General features: G+C 47.5%; 1 protein-coding gene across 12 annotated transcripts in view; it reads right to left on the minus strand.

The window, feature by feature from the left end:
* The window catches only part of SPTAN1 (spectrin alpha, non-erythrocytic 1), a 71,554-nt gene that overhangs the window by 29,283 nt on the left and 22,969 nt on the right, over positions 1–19,302 (minus strand). For 6 of the 12 annotated variants that reach the window (XM_087914328.1, XM_087914327.1, XM_087914333.1 and 3 more), the window contains 21 exons: positions 18,377–18,454; positions 18,038–18,193; positions 16,779–16,983; positions 16,494–16,675; positions 15,441–15,684; positions 14,077–14,199; positions 12,899–13,116; positions 12,670–12,762; positions 11,746–11,880; positions 10,756–10,904; positions 9,435–9,494; positions 7,557–7,755; positions 5,753–5,857; positions 4,699–4,722; positions 4,332–4,367; positions 4,148–4,195; positions 2,640–2,731; positions 2,275–2,419; positions 1,760–1,941; positions 1,553–1,652; positions 569–766 (listed from right to left, as the gene is read on the minus strand). In XM_087914328.1, coding sequence (XP_087770454.1) covers positions 569–766; positions 1,553–1,652; positions 1,760–1,941; positions 2,275–2,419; positions 2,640–2,731; positions 4,148–4,195; positions 4,332–4,367; positions 4,699–4,722; positions 5,753–5,857; positions 7,557–7,755; positions 9,435–9,494; positions 10,756–10,904; positions 11,746–11,880; positions 12,670–12,762; positions 12,899–13,116; positions 14,077–14,199; positions 15,441–15,684; positions 16,494–16,675; positions 16,779–16,983; positions 18,038–18,193; positions 18,377–18,454 — 2,772 coding nt within the window. The remainder of the gene's footprint in view (positions 1–568; positions 767–1,552; positions 1,653–1,759; positions 1,942–2,274; positions 2,420–2,639; positions 2,732–4,147; positions 4,196–4,331; positions 4,368–4,698; positions 4,723–5,752; positions 5,858–7,556; positions 7,756–9,434; positions 9,495–10,755; positions 10,905–11,745; positions 11,881–12,669; positions 12,763–12,898; positions 13,117–14,076; positions 14,200–15,440; positions 15,685–16,493; positions 16,676–16,778; positions 16,984–18,037; positions 18,194–18,376; positions 18,455–19,302) is intronic. The other 6 variants (XM_087914335.1, XM_087914334.1, XM_087914337.1 and 3 more) reach the window with 1 other exon arrangement.

Here is a 19,302-nt window from a genome sequence, read left to right on the forward strand (position 1 = left end):
CAGAGGAGGACCCAGGCCCATCCCCTCTCCATCCTGGGGCACGCAGGGAGGAGCGGATAAGGGAGAAACGTGAGTGGCCTGGTCTATGGGGGGAGGAAAGGGCCCTGATCCCCTTCATGGGCTGCAGCTGTGACAAGTGAATAAGAGTAGGGACCTGTATGCGGGCGAACGCTGGGAAAAAATCGTGTAAATATCGCTAGTTTATGGTTCCTCTCTGAGTTTGGCGTCCTTCCTAGTGTGTGTTATCTGTGGGTATCCTCCAGCCCTTATCTTGCCTGGTTTGTGTTGCTTTTTCCCTTCTTTGTGTGGGAGTTTTTTTTTTTGTCTTCCATCAAAGATATTCGGAGCTTGGAAGCAAGGTGAAGGAACAGAAGTGGCTCCTCCTGTTTTCTGTGACTGTGTTTGTTTTGTATCCCACCCTGGGTCATCACAAGCACCCTGGTTGTCATCCTGAGTAAGGCCCAGCTGCCTTTTGAGGAGACATGGCCGGAGGCTACGTTCCAGAAACTGAGCTCGGCCACCCGAAGGGGGAAAAAGGGGTTGGATTTTGGGCCACACGGAACCTTACCTGCAATTCCAGGCACTGGTCCAACATCATTCGACGTTGAGCCCAGGCCTTTTCCAAGTCGGCTCGTTCCTGGTCGAGGACGTCCAGCTTCTCCTTGATCTCAGGGCTGGCGTAGTGGCCACGGGCCAGGAGCTGCTGCCCAAACTGCTCAAAGGCCTGGAAGGTGCCTGCTCTGGCGTCGATTTCGGTGCGGTGTTCCTAAAGGGAGCGAGATGCGCAAGGGCTTGGGTGGGGAAGACCTTCTCAGGGAGGTCAGCAGTAGGGCAGGCAGGTGCTTGGGCTTATAGAAGGGATGGGGTGGGGTGAGGGACAAATCCCTGGCTTTCTAAGAGACCCACCTACAGCCATAGAAACCACAGCATTTAGGGGACAGCGAGACACTTTTTTTTTTTTGATGCTAATTCCTAAAGACCTCTACAAATGGCCGAAATGTTGTTTTAAATTTGTCCCCGTCAGCAATGGGCAGTTTTAGGCCAATGTCCGAGGACTCGGGAGACTAATCCAAGGGTCATCCAAGAAGCTGCAGAAAACAGACCTCAGCTATCCTAGGTAAAGGTAAACGCTTCCCTCGCAATACGGGCTGGTCGTTTCCGGCTCTAGGCAGCGGTGCTCCGCTCCGTTACAAAGCCGAAGAAGAGCCAGCGCTGTCCGGAGACATCTCTGTGGTGGTCATGTGTCCGGCATGACTAAACGCCTTTGAAGGCGCACGGAACGCCGTTCCCTTCCCACCAAAGGGGTCCCTATTTCTCTACTTGCATTTTTTTTACGTGCTTTCAGACTGCTAGGTTGGCAGAAACTGAGATGAGTAACGGGAGCTCACTCCGTGACGCGGCGCTAGGGATTCGAACTGCTGAACTGCCGGCCTTTCTGATTGACAAGCTCAGCGCCTTAGCCGCTGAGCTAACACTTGTCCCTTTCAGCTATCCTAGCGCAGGTTTAAAAGCGGGTCTGGGGTCTTCGCCCTGTAGGGGAACCTTCACACACCTGGTGTCTCTCCAATAAGGCTTCTGCTCCTGTCACGTCCTTGGCCAGCTCATCGGAGGACACGAGGCCTCGGATCCCGTTGATCCAAGACATGAGGTCCCTGGGCAAAGAGTAAGGTAGAGAGCGACCCGGTTACACAGGCAGGTCTCCCGGGAGGTGGTGGGGTAGGGGGAGATCCTGAGCCTTTGCCCCTGCACCCGAGCCCACCTGAAGTCGCTGAGGAAGCGCTGCAGGTCATGGGACTCGCCCAGCTTCTCTTTGCGCTGGTTGGCCCGTTTCCCAAGGCTGTTCCAAGCCTGGTTCAGTTCTGTGCATTTTTCCTGGAGATCTTCCGATGATTCGGGGTGGGACTGGATCAGCCGCTCTGCCGTTTCTCCCAGAGAGTTGACCTGGAGGGAGAGAGGGAGAGAGAGAGAGAGAGAGGTGATCAGGAAGGATGGAATATTTTTGGCCCTAAAAAAAGAGAGATTTTTTTTCTAGTTTTGGGGTTTGGCTAGTCTCCAGAAAAGAAGAATTAGGGGTGACACGATAGCAGTGTAGAGTTTCCTACATAGGCAGGGGGCTGGACTAGAAGATCTCCAAAGTCCCTTCCAGCTCCATTTCAATTTCTTATTCTATTTCTATTTCTTATTCCATTTTATTTCTTATTCTACTCTAACTCCTATTCCTATTCCATTCCACATTCCTATTCTATTCTGTTCCATTCCACGATCCTCTCTTACCTTGTCCCCAAGGGCTGCCAGGTCTCTCTCAAAGCCCTCGTGCTTGCGTTGAAGGGCCTGCACGCTCGCCAGATCGTGCCCATAATTGTCGGTGTTCAGGGCCTGATTCTTCTCTTCGATCCATTCCTTGGTCTCATCGGCATCTCTGGAAGGCCACAATAATAGGGATAAGAGCTCCGACGTTGTCCAGCCCTTTTGGGCAGGTGGTCTGGACAGGCAACCCCCCCACGCACAAAATCCTTTCACCCAATCAGCCCAAAAACTCAACCGGACCAATCGTGGCCTTTCAATCCCGGCTGGGCAGCAGCCTATCGGATCCAGTTAGGAGGGATATGGCAGGGTCACAGCAGCAGCTCAGTCCTCACCTGTGGAAGCGCTGGACCTCATGGGCGCTGCCCAACAGCTGGCTTCTCTCTTCGGCCAGCTGCTGTAGAGCTCGCCAGCGCTCGTTCAGCTCCTGGAGAACGAAAGAAGAAAATAAAAGAAGAGAGTCTATCAACGCGAGACATGCAGCAATGTCCTTTAAAGGAACGAAGGCTTAATTAAAGGCCTTCTGAACGCAAGTAATTTGATAAGCTGAGGCAAGAGTCTTCCAACTTGGCACGTTTAAAACTGGTGGACTTCAACTCCCAGAATTCCTGAGCTAACATGGCTGGAGGAGGAATTCTGGGAGATGAAGTCCAAAAGTCTTAAAGATGTCATGTCTGAAGACCCCTGAGCTAAGGATAGTGGGGCAACAAAATCCTGCTGATGTTGTTCACCCAGTCTGGTAGTGAAACGTTCAGAAACCAAACTGAAGCAAGCTTGGACAGCAAACCACTCTCAAAATGATGGTGTCAGGTTTCCAAGTGACTTATATGACATTTTACAGTTACTTTTGTAGCATCCCCATGATTACGTGACCAAAATTCAGACACTTGGCAACTGATTCATACTTATGACTGTTGCTGAGTCCCAAGGTAATGTTCTGACCTAAGCCCTTTCCCAATAAAACAAACACGAACCAAAGGGAACAGAAACCTTTTAATGATTCTTACGAATCCCCGGTGAAAAGGCAGCTGCAAACGAATCAACTTTGATAAGCGCGAGCCTCGCCAAAACTGTGCGAGGCTACCAAGAACAGCAGATAAGGTTACCTAGAGATATTCTACAACGCAAGAGTCTTCAAATACCAACTAAGATACTGCAGTGTCCACGAGGCTGAGTTTCAAAACGTCTTTGCTTCCTGCAAAGAGCGTCCAATTCACAGCTGCCTTTTATCTTCTTGAAGGAGGGGCCATTGCAGCCTTCCTCCCAAATCGCCCGTGCTGTTGCAGCTGCTCTTTCCTGCGAGCAATCCTGCGCACACGCACACTTGGCACAGGCTCCTCGGGAACCTCCTCGTCGCTGCTGCCAGCCCCCACAATCTCTGAAGGCAGCAGTCCACTCCCTGATGGCCCTGGCCCCTCATCTGAGTCCTCTCTCTCCTCAGCCGTCCGCACCTGCCTGCCGGCGGACCACAACAGGTAGGGTTCCTTGCCTAGGCAGGGGGTTGGACTAGAAGACCTCCAACTCTGTTATTCTATTCTATTCTAAGGCCACGCGATCCCCTTTTGCAACCTTCTGACAAGCGAAGTCAATGGGGAAGTCAGATTCGCTTAACAACCGGGTTAATTAACTTACCAACTGCGGCGATTCACCTAACTGTGGCAAGAAAAGCTCGTAAAATAGGGCAAATCTCACTTGACGAATGTCTCACTCAACAATAGAAATTTGGGGCTCCATTAATGCAGACAGTAGAGGACTCCCTGCATTAAGTTTTTGAAGTGGATGGAATTTGAAAAGTCGGATCTTTTTGAGCTGTTTCCATTCAGGGGTGGAGCTTGATCCTTACCTTGATGGAGCTGAACGTTGCTACTGTGTGTACCATCATTCGTGCAGACTGGAGACAGAACAGGAATTGAAAGCAAGAATTACAAAAAGTCACATTAACTGCACAAACACAGTAAATAAAGATACGTCCCCTTCTCCTTTTAGGTCCCACCCCAGTTAAAGAGTTATTTTCGAAGGAAAATTACCTTCCAAGGAGACGATGTCTTGGAATCTGCTTCATCCTGTTTGAATAATTAACCGGGGTTAATTAGACTCACTCAACAGAAGCTATAAACTTTTTGAATATCTAGACTTAATTATGCAAAAAAAACCAAGAACTCCCTCTTCTTCTCCTTTGTTGGGGACATAACTGAGCTGATTTCCAAATAAATGTGAGTAAGGTTGGGCTGATTATCTTTTTAATATTTTGAACAGGTAAAAACAGGGTATGGCTAAGATCGAGAGGATGAACTGATCCTTCAGATCAATCTCTATTTTTCTCTCCTTTTTTATTGTTTTTTTCCAGGTCCCAATTTCCCCGCTTTCAAAAGCCATGTTTAAAGAGAGGCTTACCCGTGGCATCATTCCATAGACTTCCTAAAAAAAAAAAAGAAGACGACACAAACAAATGATTTCTGAATGAAAGAAAGAATCTACATTCTGTAGCAAATCAGAAGTTCGTCATGCATTAAAAAAAATGAGAGAAGTCATGCTATTTTTTTAAAAAAAGAAATTTTCCCCCAAACAATAAAAGGAGCAAACTGGGAAGGGCGAATCAGCTGTAATTCAACTTATTTGGAAGTCCTAAAAGGAAAGGAGGCCACATCAGTGCTTCTAATTAGCTGCACTGACATAGCAGAAAAGGTAGATCAAAGTTGACATGACTGTAGGTGAAGAGATTGTAATAAAAAACTAAAGAAAAATCCCCTTTCCAGTCTAAAGCGTCCGTGTATGATCCAGTGTGTGTGGGAAATATTTACTGGGCAGCTTCCCAAACTAGATAAGGTCTGAGCTAATTCCCATACCTTTGCAAGACTGTTTGCCAAGCTGTTTGCTGAATGTGAATGAACTAAATTCAGATTCATTTAATAAAAGAGGTTTTGTCGGGACTCAAGAGTTGTCTTGTTGCTTTTTTGGGGGAAAGCCTAGGACAGAACAGCCTTTGTTCTTATCAGGCTTAGGCAGGGGTGGGATTCAACCGGTGTTACTACCGGTTTGGTACTTGCGTTTTATTACACGCACACTGTGCACAGGTGTTAACACAACAAAAGCTCAGCTGGTAAGTGCTGTGCGGGGGTGCGTAGCGTTTGAAAAACACCTTTTTTAAAAAAAACTGATTTTTCAACCTCAGCTGTGCTGCACAAAACAGCTGAAGTTGAAAAAGCAGGAAACAAAGGTCAGGTAAGAGCCCCGGAGGCCGGGGAGGTCAAACAGCAGCAGACACACAACTGGTTCTGCGTCTGCTGCTCCTCAGAGCTACCCCGGTTCTACAGAGCCAGGCAGAACCAGTTGTATCTTCACCCCTGGGCTTAGGTGAGAAGAAAGGCGAGCGTTGAGTTCATCCCACCTGAGAGGCACCTGGTTGGAGAATCGAAGTTAAAACTGCCTGCAAGGAACCCGAACGTACCTGCTGCTGCACTGCTTGTACTTCATCAGCCATGAGGCCTTCTGACTCCAAGTCCTTTGCCACCTTGTTGATGTCCTTCAGACGGGACTCATTTGCTTTCAGATCCTGCGTGGAGTAAAAAAATACTCGATGGGTGAGAATTCGGCAAGCGAGAGACACGCCACCCTCAAACCGGAACCGGATCGGACGGGTCCATCGCACAGGAGAGTTGATGAGACAGCCAAGGAATACAATTAATTACGGTTGGGTTTGATGGGCCTGTTGAAAACAGAGTTACATCTTCAAAATGCTAGTTGGCGCTTTTTAACTTGTCCAGACGTCACGACTACACCTTTTAAAAGTCTGTGGAGATTTGCAGTCCTCCAGGTCAGGGTTGTCCCCAAGGTGCTTTTTCAGGAAGCAAGTGGACTTTTCTTGTTTTTTCTTTGAAGTTGAAGGAGCTTCGTGGATGAGAAATGAAACGTCCTCAAATAATAATAATAATAAGAATAATAAGAATAAGAAGAATAAGAATAGTACGAAAGTCCAGTTGCCTCTTGAAAAAGCCCCTTGGGGACAACCATGATCTGGAGGGCTGAGAATCTCCACAGACTTTTAGCTACGCACTTTTGGGATGAACACCCTTCGAATGGTGTGGGAGCACGAACGGAGAAAAACTGTAGTCTACAGGAACCGTAGACACTACTCAGGGGGCCTTGAGGACACAGATAAATCCAGGTGGCCTCCGTGGCCTCTCCAAAAGGGTGCAAATGACCAGCTGTCTGCAAGGAAGATCAATCCTTCCATTCCCCACCACCGTCCAGTCAGAGCTGAAGAAGCTTCTTGGATGAGAAGCGAAAACGAGAAAGCCAGGTTGCCTTTGGTGCACCTTTCAAAGGAAGAGTCTCTTGAATGAGTTGGCTGGTCCAACGAGAACATGCCCCAAAATGTTAACTGCCAGGTTCTTTCAGATAAGCCTTTTAGACAGAGGTTGTACAACCTTGGCAAACTTTTAAGATTTGTGGAATTTAAGTCCCAGCACGGCTGGCTAGGGAATTCTGGGAGTTGAAGTCCAAAAGTCTCGAAGTGGCCAAGGTGTTGTGGTTCACCTGCAGCCTGGGCAGGTAACAGCAGAATCGGACAGTGTGGAAGAACGGGGACCAGTCTGGGAGTCTGGGGAGGACTCGGACGAGGGTCCTGCGTCCGATGCAGAGATGGGGCCAGGAGCATCTGGGAGTGGGGTGCTGACTCTGGAGCCTCTGGAGTCTGGTAGCAGTGAGGCAGAGGAGCAAGAGGGGCCTGTTCCCAGTGTGCGTATGCACAGAGCTGCCAGAAGGCACAAAAGGGGCGACTCGGGAGTAAGGCTGGAAGGTGATTCCCCCTCCCCTAAGGGATAAAGGAAGTGCAAAGGTAGAGAAACCTTTGCAGGAAGCAAAGTCGTTTGCTTGTTCGGATTAATCCTTGAAGCTGTGTGTGGACTTTGCACTTCAGTTGGTTTTTTTATAATTCATTTGGCACTTTAGTTATTGGCAGCCATTCAAAGGAGAGAAAGGTGGGTGATTATCTCGAGGGACTATTTGGGACTCATTATCGGCTGGGAATGAACGTACTTCCCAGCACTGAAATAAAACAAGAGTGGTTTGGACTAAGCGTGTGCTTAATTACGGTCACCGGAAACCTTGGTCAAGAAGACAAGGTTGGACCCCCAAGCTTTAGAAGGTCCCCGTTTTGACAATCTTGTTTCTGCCCCTGAGATTAGGAATACGTTTCGTGCCTCTCCTGGAAACGTGTCCTTGTGGGTGCCCCTTCGCCGTTCATCACCCACCTTCTGGAAGTCGTCAAACTTCTTCTGCAGCACCTCCACCTGCTCGAGGTCGGCCCCCACTTCCTCGTTGGCCAGGGTGGCCTCCTTCTCGTGTATCCACTGCTGCAGCTCATTGGTCTCCCGGAAGAGCATGAATTTTTTGCAGCTTTTCTCCAGCATGTCTTTGCGTTTCTCACCCAGTTCCAGGAGGGAGTGGTACCTGCGGAGCCGTAGGGAGGAAGCAGACAAGGGAGCCCGGTCAGAGGGCAATGGAGCAGGCGGTAGTGTCACAGCAAGCCCATCTCCAGAGGTTTGGAGCTCCGCCTCTACAAACAATCCCAGCAGAGCCAACGACGACAACAAAAGCAGACCGCAGCGGAGAGAAAAGGATTGGTTGTTACAGCCCGGAAACTCCGGACTCCTTCCGTGGATAGCCTCATCCTCGGGACTCTGCGGCCCTAGCCAGACGGGGCTCCCATTGTGACAGATTGCAAGGGGGTGGAAAGGAATTCGGGGGGGGTTGTATTCCCTGGAGCGCACCTGGTGAGCACCAGGTGGGGGAAGCGAGGGAAACAAGGTACAGGTAATCCTTGATTTACAACAGTTTGTTTAGCGACCATCCGAACTTACAACGGGACAAGGGGGAAAAAAAAATGACTTAGGACTCTTTTTTCCAGACTTATGACCGTTGCAATATCCCCATGATCAAAATCCAGATGCTTGGCCACCGGCTCATATTTATGACGGTCATAGTGTCCCAGAGTCAGGTGATGCCCTTTCACGAGCTTCTGCTGCAAGGCAAGGCGGAGCCAGATTCCCTTAACAACGGTGGGCAAGACAGGTTGTAAAATGAGGAAAAAACTCACTTTAACAATTGTCTCGCTCGGCAAGGTAAATTTTGGGCTCAACTTTGGCCGTAAGTCAAGGATTACCTATATCCCATAAAGCTGTGATGGCGAACCTACGACAGGCGTGCCAGAGGTGGCACGCAGAGCCCTGTGGGCACATGAACTGTCTCCGGTTCTCTTCCGGTTTTGGGCACGCATATGCGCACCGGCCAGCTGGTCCTCACGGGTGCTGGAGTGTCAGAAAACGCCCCGAAAAATGGCTTGAAAATGGCCCCCAAAGAGCCCGAAAAACAGCTAGAAAATACCACAAAAATGGCCCGAAAAATGGCCTGAAAAATGCCTTGAAATATTGAAAACAGCCACAAAATGGCCTGAAAACGGCCCAAAAAACAGCTTGAAAATGCCCCCCAAATGGCCTGAAAAATGCCTTGAAAAATGGCCTAAAACAGGCCAAAAAAAACCAGATTGAAAACAGCCATAAAACAGCCCGATAAACAGCTTGAAAATGCCCCCAAAACGGCCTGAAAACGGCCTGTTTTTTGGCTATTTCTCGGCCCCTTTTTGCCCCAAAAAACAGCCTGAAAACTGCTAAAAAAAAAACAGGCTGTTTTTCCGGACATTTTCAGGCCAAAAACGGCCTGAAAAACAGCCAAAAAAACAGGCCATTCTTCACACATGTATGTACGTTTCCAGTTTGGGCTCTTGGTGCCTGGAAAGGTTCGCCATCACTGCCCTAGAGCACACCTGGAGAGCATCCCATCGGAGACGTTTGCCCAGATCTAACAGAACCGGCGTGAATGGGATTGTTTTATTCCTTTCTGTTTTACACCAAAAGAGGCTCTTGAGCCACTCAAGCGTCTACGAGAGACGAGAGGCTGCTCTCTTTTTCAAACCCTTCCTGAAGAGCCCTTGGATGCGAGAGAGGCCCGTTCAGCCGAACGCTGCTAAGAGAGGGCCGCTAGCCCAGGCAGGCACGAAAAGACAAGAAACACAGAGTTGGCTACTTGAGAGACAACGGCGTGGGTTTTAACGATGGTGAGGGCCTACTCACAGTTCTTCCACCTGTTTCATACGCAGAGATACACTGCCGATCTCCTTAGTAAGGAAAGTCCTGCACAGACAGAGAGAAGAGGGAGCGGAGCAGGAAGAAAGAAAGAAAGGAAAAAAAAGCATGCACAAAATTAGTCTGATTAACAAAAACGAAGGGAAGGGAAGGGACACGGCCCAACAAAACCACGAAGGGCTCTTGGGGCAAATGACGGAAGAGGACAGATCAAGTGGGAAGAACGGGGTGGAGGTGAGGGGGATACACACACACACAGAGACACACACACACACACACACAGAGGACTCATCTCCGAGGGGGGATGAGTCTGCCTACCGAGATGAGGTGGACCGGTTGCTTTCGTGGTGTGGAGACAATAACTTGGTCCTCAACACCAATAAGACCAAGGAGCTTATAGTGGACTATAATAGAAGGAACAGATCAGACATCCAGCCCTTGCTTATCCATGGAGACCGAGGGGAGCAAGTGGCCAGTTTTAAGTTTCTGAGTGTTACCCTAAAAGAGGACCTGATCTGAGGTGCCCGCATTGCAGCCCCGGTCAAAAGGGCCCAGCAGAGATTATACAACCTGAGGCTTCTCAGAAAACAACAACTGAGTGAAAAACTGCTGGTGACCTTCTACCGCTGCACCATAGAGAGTATCTTAACTTACTGCACCTGTGGATGGTTTGCCACTTGCACAGGGGCAGATAGGACAGTGCTCCACAGGGTGAATGTCACTGCCCAGAGGATCATGGGTTGCCTTCTCCCCTCTTTGGAAGAGCTTTATAGCTCCTGCTGCCTTAAGAAAGTTCAAAACATCCTCAAAGTTCCATCTCATCAAAGGGGCACTCTTTTTTTTTTTGAACTATACAGGACAATAATAAAAACAAGGACAAATAGGCTGAAAAACAGCTTCTATCCCAGGGCAGTAACTATGCTGAATTCCACTGTATAGTACACTGAAGATGATATTTAATTTTGTTGTGTGATGTGCAATGACAATAAAGTAAACTAAACATACACACATCATGGCAGCGTGAAGAAAACCAGGGCGTGATTACAGAGACCAGTTTGATTCACGTTCAGTCAACAGAAGGCAAGGAATGGTTTAAAAAACAAAAATAGGCTAATGAGGACAAGAAGCAGTGGAGACTCAGGTTAGGAAGGAAAAGATTATTAAACAAAAATTAAAAGAGGAATGCGGGTGATTTTCTTTTCAATGGAACTGATTGTGGGAAAGAAGCAAGAGGCGGCAATAGAAACTAGGGAGCAGGTTAAACTCTTTCTCTGGGGTTGACCTCTGATCAGGTTAGGTCGAGTCTTACTGGTGGTCGATCTGCTCTTGGCGTAAAGCGATGCTGCCCTGTTCGTCTAAGAGGTTCTCGCGGGAGGTGGACTGGGCCGGGTCCAGCTTCTTCACGTAAGCGGCGGGCACAAAACCCTGGCGGTCGTTCACTTCCACTTTCCACCAATCCTACAGAGGGAAGGGAAAAATAAATAAAATAAAAAGGAAATAAAAGGAAAATACAAAGGAATCGGGCTCGGTTGTGTTCTGGACTTAAGGCAAAAGAGGTGGAACTCACTGTTTGTCAACCCCTCAATAAAAACGTAGAAAGGGGAATATAAGAACGTAGCTGGAACCAATAAAGGAGACCGTTTGTAGCTCGGGGTTGAAATGAGGGGGTCCTTGGTGCTCTCTGACCTTGGTGGATTTCTTGCAGACGTTTCATGGCCTAACTATGGAATATCATCAGTGCTACAAGGGAGTGAGTGTTTGTGGACAGAGGAGGAGGAAGGATAAAGGGAAGAGGAAGTCGTCTGTGGGTCCTTGGTTCTCTCTGAGCTTTGTGGTTTTCTTGCAGACATTTTATGACCCAACTAGGGAACATCATCAGTGCTAGAAGGGGATGGGGTGTGTGAAGGAAGAGGAGGAAGAGAAGACTGTGGGGTCCTTGCTGAGCTTGCTTGTTTTCTTGCAGATGTTTCATGACCCAACTAGGGAACATCATCAGTGCTAGAAGGGGATGGGGTGTGTGAAGGAAGAGGAGGAGGGATGAAGGCAGAGGACTGTGGGGTCCTCGGGGCTCTCTGAGCTTGCTTGCTTTCTTACAGACATTTCACGTTACCTAACTAGGTAACCTCATCAGGGCTAGCCTACTACAGTACTATGGCACTGATGATGTTCCCTAGTTGGGCCATGAAACATCTGCAAGAAAGCCAGCAAATTCAGAGAGCACCAAAGACCCCCTCATAGCTGGAAGGTCTTGAAGGTTTTGCAGCTGGTTCAGGATCTCACAGGATCTGTTTCTTCTTACCTTGTTGGTGCTGTTCAAGAGAGTCAGAATGTCCCCCTTCTTCATCGTGACCTCCCGGGGACTCTTCTCCTGGTAGTCGTAGAGGGCCAAGACCAGCTCTTTGCCTGTTTCGTCATCGGTAGGAGCCACTTGTTGCTGGAAAAAGGAAAATGGGTTCCTTGGACTCAATATTCCAAGGATGGATCCTTGGACTTCAGGATCCTTATTCTCCTGGTCAGGACACTTCAGAGCTGGACTGTGAGGGACATCAACATTTGGGAAACAGCCCCTTGTCAGTCCACAGGAGGGCTGATTGACCCCCGGCTTATCAACTACTGAGGAGGCTTGGCAGCAGAAGCAAACAACAGCCAAGGACCTAATAGCCAGCCACCGACACCTAAAAGGTCACACGCAACAGGCACCATGTAAGGGTAGGACGAGAAGCAACGGGTGGAAATTAACCAAGGGGAGAAGCAATTTAGAACTAAGCAGAAACTTCCTGTTGGTGAGAACAATTAACCAGTGGAACAACTTGCCTCCAGAGGTTGGGAATGCTCCAACACTGAAAGATTTTAAGAAGATGTTGGATAACCATTTGACTGAAGTGGTGTAGGGTTTCCTACATAGGCAGAGGGCTGGACTAGAAGACCTCCAAGGTCCCTTCTAACTCTGCTATTCTGTTCTATTTCTATCCTATTCCATTCCATTCTTTCCTTATTCTTTTTCCATTCCATTTACATTTTTGTTCTATATTCTATTCTAATATTCTATTTCATTCCATTCCATTCTTATCTCTATATCTATGTCTATATCTATATCTATTCTACTGTACTGTAACACACACACACAACAGCCCAAAGCGCACACTCTGCTGGAGAGAAATTCCCTGAAGATGGGCCCAGGTCCCAGATTGGATCCCGAGACATCCACGTCTCTTCTCCTTACCCGACAGGCCTGGGCCTGCTCCTTCAGTGCTTGAATGCTACTGCCGTAGGCGGAGAGATCGGACATCAGAGCTTCGTGCTTCTTGAGAAGAGCCTGAAAGGAGGAGAAGAAAAATAATATGCCTCATTTGTAGAACCTCTCTCGGAGCGGCCTACGGACCAAGCCGGACGTTCTCGTGCAAGAGCTTCACACCGTGCCCGGTTGGGGATCTAGGGACAAAGGAGCGCACCTCAGCGGAGTCCTCGTCCTTTCCGTAGTCCGTGCTGCCCACAATGGGCTCCTTCTCCCTCATCCAAGACTCAGCCTCGTTGGCGTCGGCGAAGTACTGCTGGGCCTGCAGAGAGTCTTCCAAATCTTGCCGGCGCTGAGAGGCCTTCCCTTTCAACGTTTCCCACTTCTGGTTGAGGTCGTTCAGTTTGGTTTTCACGTCTTCCGCGGCGAAATGCCCTAAAGCAACAAAGAAGCCCGTTGTTCCGGTGAAGATTTGGAGGTGGGGAGGCAATACGGCTCTTGCCCACCGGAGCCTGGCGTCGATTGGAGTTTCCTCCAACGAGGGAGGCTCCTTGGTGAGAAAAATGAACCAGGAGGAAGAGGGGGGGAGGCTGATTCTCTGAGGAAATAGACGGATTTCCAGAAAAATTGTTCACTACAAGAAGCATTGGCGCTTCAGTTTGAGATGCAGACAACACAGGCTCCTCCCCAGCTGCCTGCATCTTTGTTCAACAGTGAAGGGACGCAGGGCAGAAAAGGTCCAGCAGAAAGCACAGCTCCAACTTCTTAAGGACTCAGGTGGCCCTGAGGACACAGATAAACCTCTCCAAGTGGCCTCAATGACCAGGATGCAAATGACCAGCTATCTGCAAGGAGTATAAAACCCTTCCATTCCCCACCAGCATCCAGTCAAGAGCTGAAGAAGCTGCTTGGAGGAGAAGCGAAAGGTCTTCAGAGGAAAACCAGAAAGTCTAGTTGCCTCTTGGGAAAAAAAAATTAAAAAAAAGCAATTTTGGGACAACGAGGTCCTGGATGACGGAGGATCTCCATAGAAATAACGGAAAGGGAGTTTCCTTCACTAAGAGACATCGTAATGTAATGCGCGCGAACGACAGCTTTACATTTAAACTGCTTTATACTCGATTTGTAAAAAAAATGATCTTTTCAGAGCCTGGAATATCTTTACCCGATTTAGCTGTCTCAGCGACTAACTTTTCAGTTTTTAAATCTACCTTAATTTTTGTGGAGCTCCCCTCATCTTTAAGAGGTTCCCTAGAAGGGGAGCGTTAGTGCACTAACACGCTTGTCATCCCTGTCATCATTTTAATTTTTTAATTTTGCTCGTTCAAATTTGTAAGCTTTGCTTTCGACGAGTAAATAAAATGAATAAGAAATGCGAAGAGGGAGAGGACTCACCTTCATCGATCATGGAATTTCCTTTCTGGGTGACGGCTTTAATGCGGGGTTCGTGGCCAGCAATTTCCGCTTGCAAAGCTTGGTGTTTTTTGAGCAGGTTCTGGACCCCAATGAGGTCTTTGCCTGCAACAAGAAGGGAAGGACGTGATCAGCAGATACTCCCATGAAAATGATTACAATCCCTAAATAAAAGAAACGTTAAGGGCCTGTCATAAGCCACCGTTAGGTTGTAAATACAGATAGTCCACGAGGTATGACCACAATTGAGCGCAGAATTTATTTTGCCGTTGGTTCAGTGAGTTTTCCCCCATTTTGCCATGTTTGACAAGTGAATCGAAGCAGCTGTTAAGTCAGATACCCAATGGTTAAAAGCGAATCCAGCTTCGCCATTGACTTCGCTCGTCAGAATATCGTAAAAGACGATTATATGACCCTGGGACGTTGCAACCATCCTAAATATGAAGCAGATGTCAACATCCAAAATATAAATCATGTGACCCATTGGGATAGCTGCAATGGTTGTTAAGTGTGAAAAGTGGTTCAAAGTCACTTTTTCTTCAGTGCCATCGTAACTTCAAACAGTCACTCGATGGGCTGCTAAAAATCGAAGATGGCCTGTATCTCCCTGTGATGACCCAAAGGGGCGTGGCACAAAGGCAACACAGTCACATAAGTAAGAAGAGTCCCTTTAGTATCTCCAACTCTGCCCCCAATGTCCAGGTTACCTTCGGCTGGAGAAAAAACTCTCCCAAGGACAGCCTTTAAGCGGAGGAAGTTCAGTCCGAAAACAAAGTACATACAAACTGTAACTAAAAATCCACACAAACCACGCTGCAGTAATTCACTTGACAGGCAGGAGAAGGAATTGCAGACTTGAAAGGCCAGCAAAACACCCGCAGTTGGGAAGACGCCTCTACGACGCCAGATAATTCATGATTTGCTCTCAACAATTGGCTGTGCTCAGCTTCCCTTTTTAAACACTGTGTTCCCAGCTGCAGCTAATGAAGGGTATCAGGGCCCTTTCCTCCCCCGTAAGCCATGCAACCCACGTTGCTCTCTTCTCCATTCCTCCTTGTGTGCCCTAGGAGGAAGAGCAGGTGAGTCTTCCTCTGAATTCCCTCTCCCTTGTTCTACCTCTCCCCTGCCCTTGCCCTTCCCCAGTTTCCTCCACAGCCAATGGAGCCACACTCCCACACCCCGTCAGCTGCTTGGCCTCCCCCTCTGAATCAGATTCTGACAGAGGCATGACATTCCCTTTATGTGGCATTATCGATCAGCTGCTCAGAACCAGCCATTGTTATCAACGAGTGGTGGACACATTGCACATCTTGCACTCTCTCCAAGAGGACCGACCCTGCGCTAACCTCGGTTGGTCGACGCTGCAATCGGCTCCTTCTCTCTGATCCATGTTTCTTCGTCTTCGACATCGCGGAAGAGCTGCTGGAGGCGGAGGGAGTCCGCCAGTTTCTGCTTGCGGGCCACCATCGGCTCCTTCAGGGCTTCGTAGCGGGCCACCAGAGCTTCCTGCTTCTTCTTGATGTTGTCCGCGTCAAAGTGCCCGGCCTCTTGAAACTGGCGTGCCTGGATGGTGATGCCATCGATGCGGTCCTAAAACAAGAACCAGATCAGCAGCAAGAACCACCTCTCTCTACTCTGAACAAGTTCGTATGACTTATGCATGTATCTCATGGTTTATGTTAATTGCCTTTCTTTAGTATCCCAGCATGATTTATGTTGTTTTATTTAAGTATCCTATCTATCACATAATTTATGGTTATTGTATTTTATGATTACGATCATGATTTATCACTTGTTGCATGTATGTACACTGAGAGCTTATGCACCAGAGACAAATTCCTTGTGTGCCTATCACAGCTGGCTGATAAAGAATGGTAATTGTAATTCTAATTCTAAATCTAATTCTGCAGCTTATTCCTTGTGTGTTTATCAAACCTGGTCGATAAAGAATTCTAATTCTAATTCTAATTCTAATAATTCTAATTCTGCAGTTTATGCAGCAGAGACAAATTCCTGGTGTGTGTCTATCAAACCTGGTTGATAAAAAATTGTAACTGTAATTCTAAATCTAATTCTGCAGCTTATGTGCTAGAGACAAATTCCTGGTGGTCTATCAAACTAGGCCGATAAAGAATTATAATTTTAATCTAATTCTGCAGTTTATGCAGCGGAGACAAATTCCTTGTGTGTCTATCAAACCTGGTCGATAAAGAATTCTAATTGCAATTGTAATAATTCTAATTCTAGCTCTGCAGCTTACGCGCCGGAGACAAACTCCTTGTGTGTCTATCCCACTTGGCCAATAAAGGATTCTAATTCTAATTCTGCAGCCCTTCTGCTGCCCTCCTGGTCTACCTCAGGGGAGGGCCGGGCAGGTGGGGGAAGAGAAGAGGCTCTACCTGGTGGGCAGCTACATCTGCCTCCAGCAGGGCGTGTTTCTTCTGTAGATTCTGAACATTGGTGAGGTCTTTGCCGTAGTCGTCAGAAGCCAGGTGGCCTTCCACTTCGTACAGCCACAGCTCAATGTCTTCCACATTGCGGTTGAATTGCTGCTGCTGATTGGCTTCGCACAGCTTGATCCCTGGAGTGGAGAAGGGGAGGCTCGAGAGCTCTTGCGTCGTTCTTCCTGTCCTTCCTTCCTTCCTCCCTCCCTCCATCCCTTCCCTCTCTCTCCACCTTGGTACCTTTCAGCTCAGTAGCTTCCAGCAGCTTCTTCCACAAGCTGATGACTTCGTTCATGCGAATGGCCACTTCGTCCGAGGCGTAATGCTTGACGTCCATCAGGTTCTGGCCGGCTTTCTCGAGGGCATCGATGCGGCTCTGATTGGCCGAGAGCTCGGCTTCGAACGCCTGGTGCTTCTGGACCTTCCCTTGTAGGTTGGATGGGTCCTACGAAACGGAGACCAGATCAACGGCAGTTGAGTTAAGGTCAACCTTGGGCGCTAAGGGTCACGGGAGAGGCGGGGTTATAACAGTAAAAAGGACAGCAAAGTGGCGTTCCTGATTTAGGAGGAATTGGCTCCAGAATTGTTGGAAACTTCCTAACTATTAGAAGCAGCATCTCTTGATACGGCAGGGAATCCTCAACTTATGGCCACAACTGAGCCCAACGTTTCTGTTGCTAAGTGAAACATTTAAATGAGTTTTGCCCCATTTTATAACCTCTCCTGTCACAATTGTTAAGCGAATCACTGTAGTTGTTAGTGTGTGACACGGTTGTTAAGCGAATCTGGCTTCCCTTCTCAGGAGGTCACAAAAGGGGATCATGTGACCCCCTGTAACCGTCATAAATATGAATCAGATGCCAAGAATCTGAATTACGTGACCAAGGGGAGGCTGCAACAGTTGCAAGTGTGCAAAACAGTCATAAGTCACTTTTTTCAGTGCCCTTATAACTTTGAATGGTCACTAAGCAAAGTGTTGTAAGTCGGGGACTATCTGTATTGTTTTTGTAAAGGGAGAAGGGACTAGCTGCATGAACGCTGGGGAAAGAGGCATAGTTTGGCCAATTGTAGAAAAGGACTTTGGGACAGATGATGTAGGGTGTATTCCAGAGAATAAAAGAAACCAACCCTGGACTAGAACATCCGTTCTTTTTGTTGCAATTCATTGTTGGAATTTATTTTATGCAACAACTACAGTAGTATTCAGCCAGTAGATGGCAGTGTTTACAAGCTTGGATCTATGGTATATACTCTATGCTCTTTTGTTTTAAGTAGTTTCCTGTTTCATGGTACAGTTTAAAATAGCTGAGCAGTAAAGCACATGGTGACTGTACTCTTTCGTTTGCTCTGTGGTGCGATATATAAACAGACTCTCTAATTCTTTCTCTTCCTTTCTTCCCCCCCTCTCTTTCTCTCTCTCCTTTTCTTTCTCTTGTTCTCTTTCTCTCTCCTCTCTTATACACACACACCCATCAATACATATCACATGGCAGCCACACCTTGTAAGCCTCATCCGTTGCGGTTTTCATCTTTTCATTGACCCAGCTTTTCAGCTCGTCCGAGTCTCTGAAAAACTGCTGCAGGTGGAAGGAGTCAGCCAGCTGTGTTCGACGCAGCATGGCCCGTTCGTGCAAGGTGTTGCGACGGCTCAGCAGCTGGCGGAAGATAGGAACAGACAAGCCTCAATTGACAGCAACAGTTTTTGATTCCATCTGTTTTTCTTTCAATTGCAACCTTCAGAGAATTTCTCTTCCCTTTCCCCGCGTCCCAAAAAAGATACAAACGAAGAAGCCCCACCTAGGAAATACGCAAGAAATGAAGTTGCACTTGAAACTTACAGCGTCTCTGCGGGTAGCCACGTCTTCCTTGGCATAATGGTTATTCTGAATCAGCTTGGTTGCAAATTCATCCAGAGCCTATAAACAAAACGCTATTTGTTTATTCAGGAAACAGGATGTTGATTATAACCCTTTTGAATGATTCATTATTCAAAACTCTGCAGAAATAAATAAACCTCTCATTGGCATCAAGAGGTTGTGAAATGTTAACTCCCAGCATGGACACAGGGTAGGTATCCCTGTTTGAGTGGGTGGAGACAGGTGGAATTGTTAGTTACCACCAAAGGAATAATATGAAGCGGGATTATAATCATATCCTACATCATGGACCAAAACAATTAAAATAAATGCAGGATTTATCCTTCAGTCAGAAGAAAACAACGCACAGCTATCGGATAACTTTTCCCCAAATTTTAATCTCAACTGGTGTACATCTCTCTTCCTTAGACATGGGAGCCAGACAAGTGACCTTGGGCCAAAGGTATTTTTTTCAGCCCAACCCACCTCATGGGGTTGTGTTGGGGAAAATAAAAGAGGGAGTCTTATCTATGCTGCCTTGTTGGGTACAAAACCCAGGTGGGTTATTAAGTCCCCGCCTTAATACCTAATCAAGCGTGTCCTGTTTGAAAAAACAGCCAAGATTATCTTTCAGAATGGTCAAATAGCAAGTTCTGATGAATAATTTAATTGGTTTAATGACCTGGAACCAATTCCAATTATAGAGGGTATCTTGTAATGGGGCTAAAACATGAAAATCTGGGCCATGTAACCAGGGATAGCTTAGCTCAATTAGTGAAGGCTTTAAAACAGCAACTTTGATGGTGCAATCTTCCACGCTAGGGAATTTAACTTGCATTAAGTTCTCAAATATGTGGCTATAACTATAGCAAACGGGGGAAAAAAAAACTCTATTGCTAAGTATTTTA

This window comes from Pseudonaja textilis, chromosome 17 (assembly GCF_049901715.1).
Source record: "Pseudonaja textilis isolate UNSWEBS1 chromosome 17, rPseTex1.2, whole genome shotgun sequence".
NCBI classification, from domain to species: domain Eukaryota; kingdom Metazoa; phylum Chordata; class Lepidosauria; order Squamata; family Elapidae; genus Pseudonaja; species Pseudonaja textilis.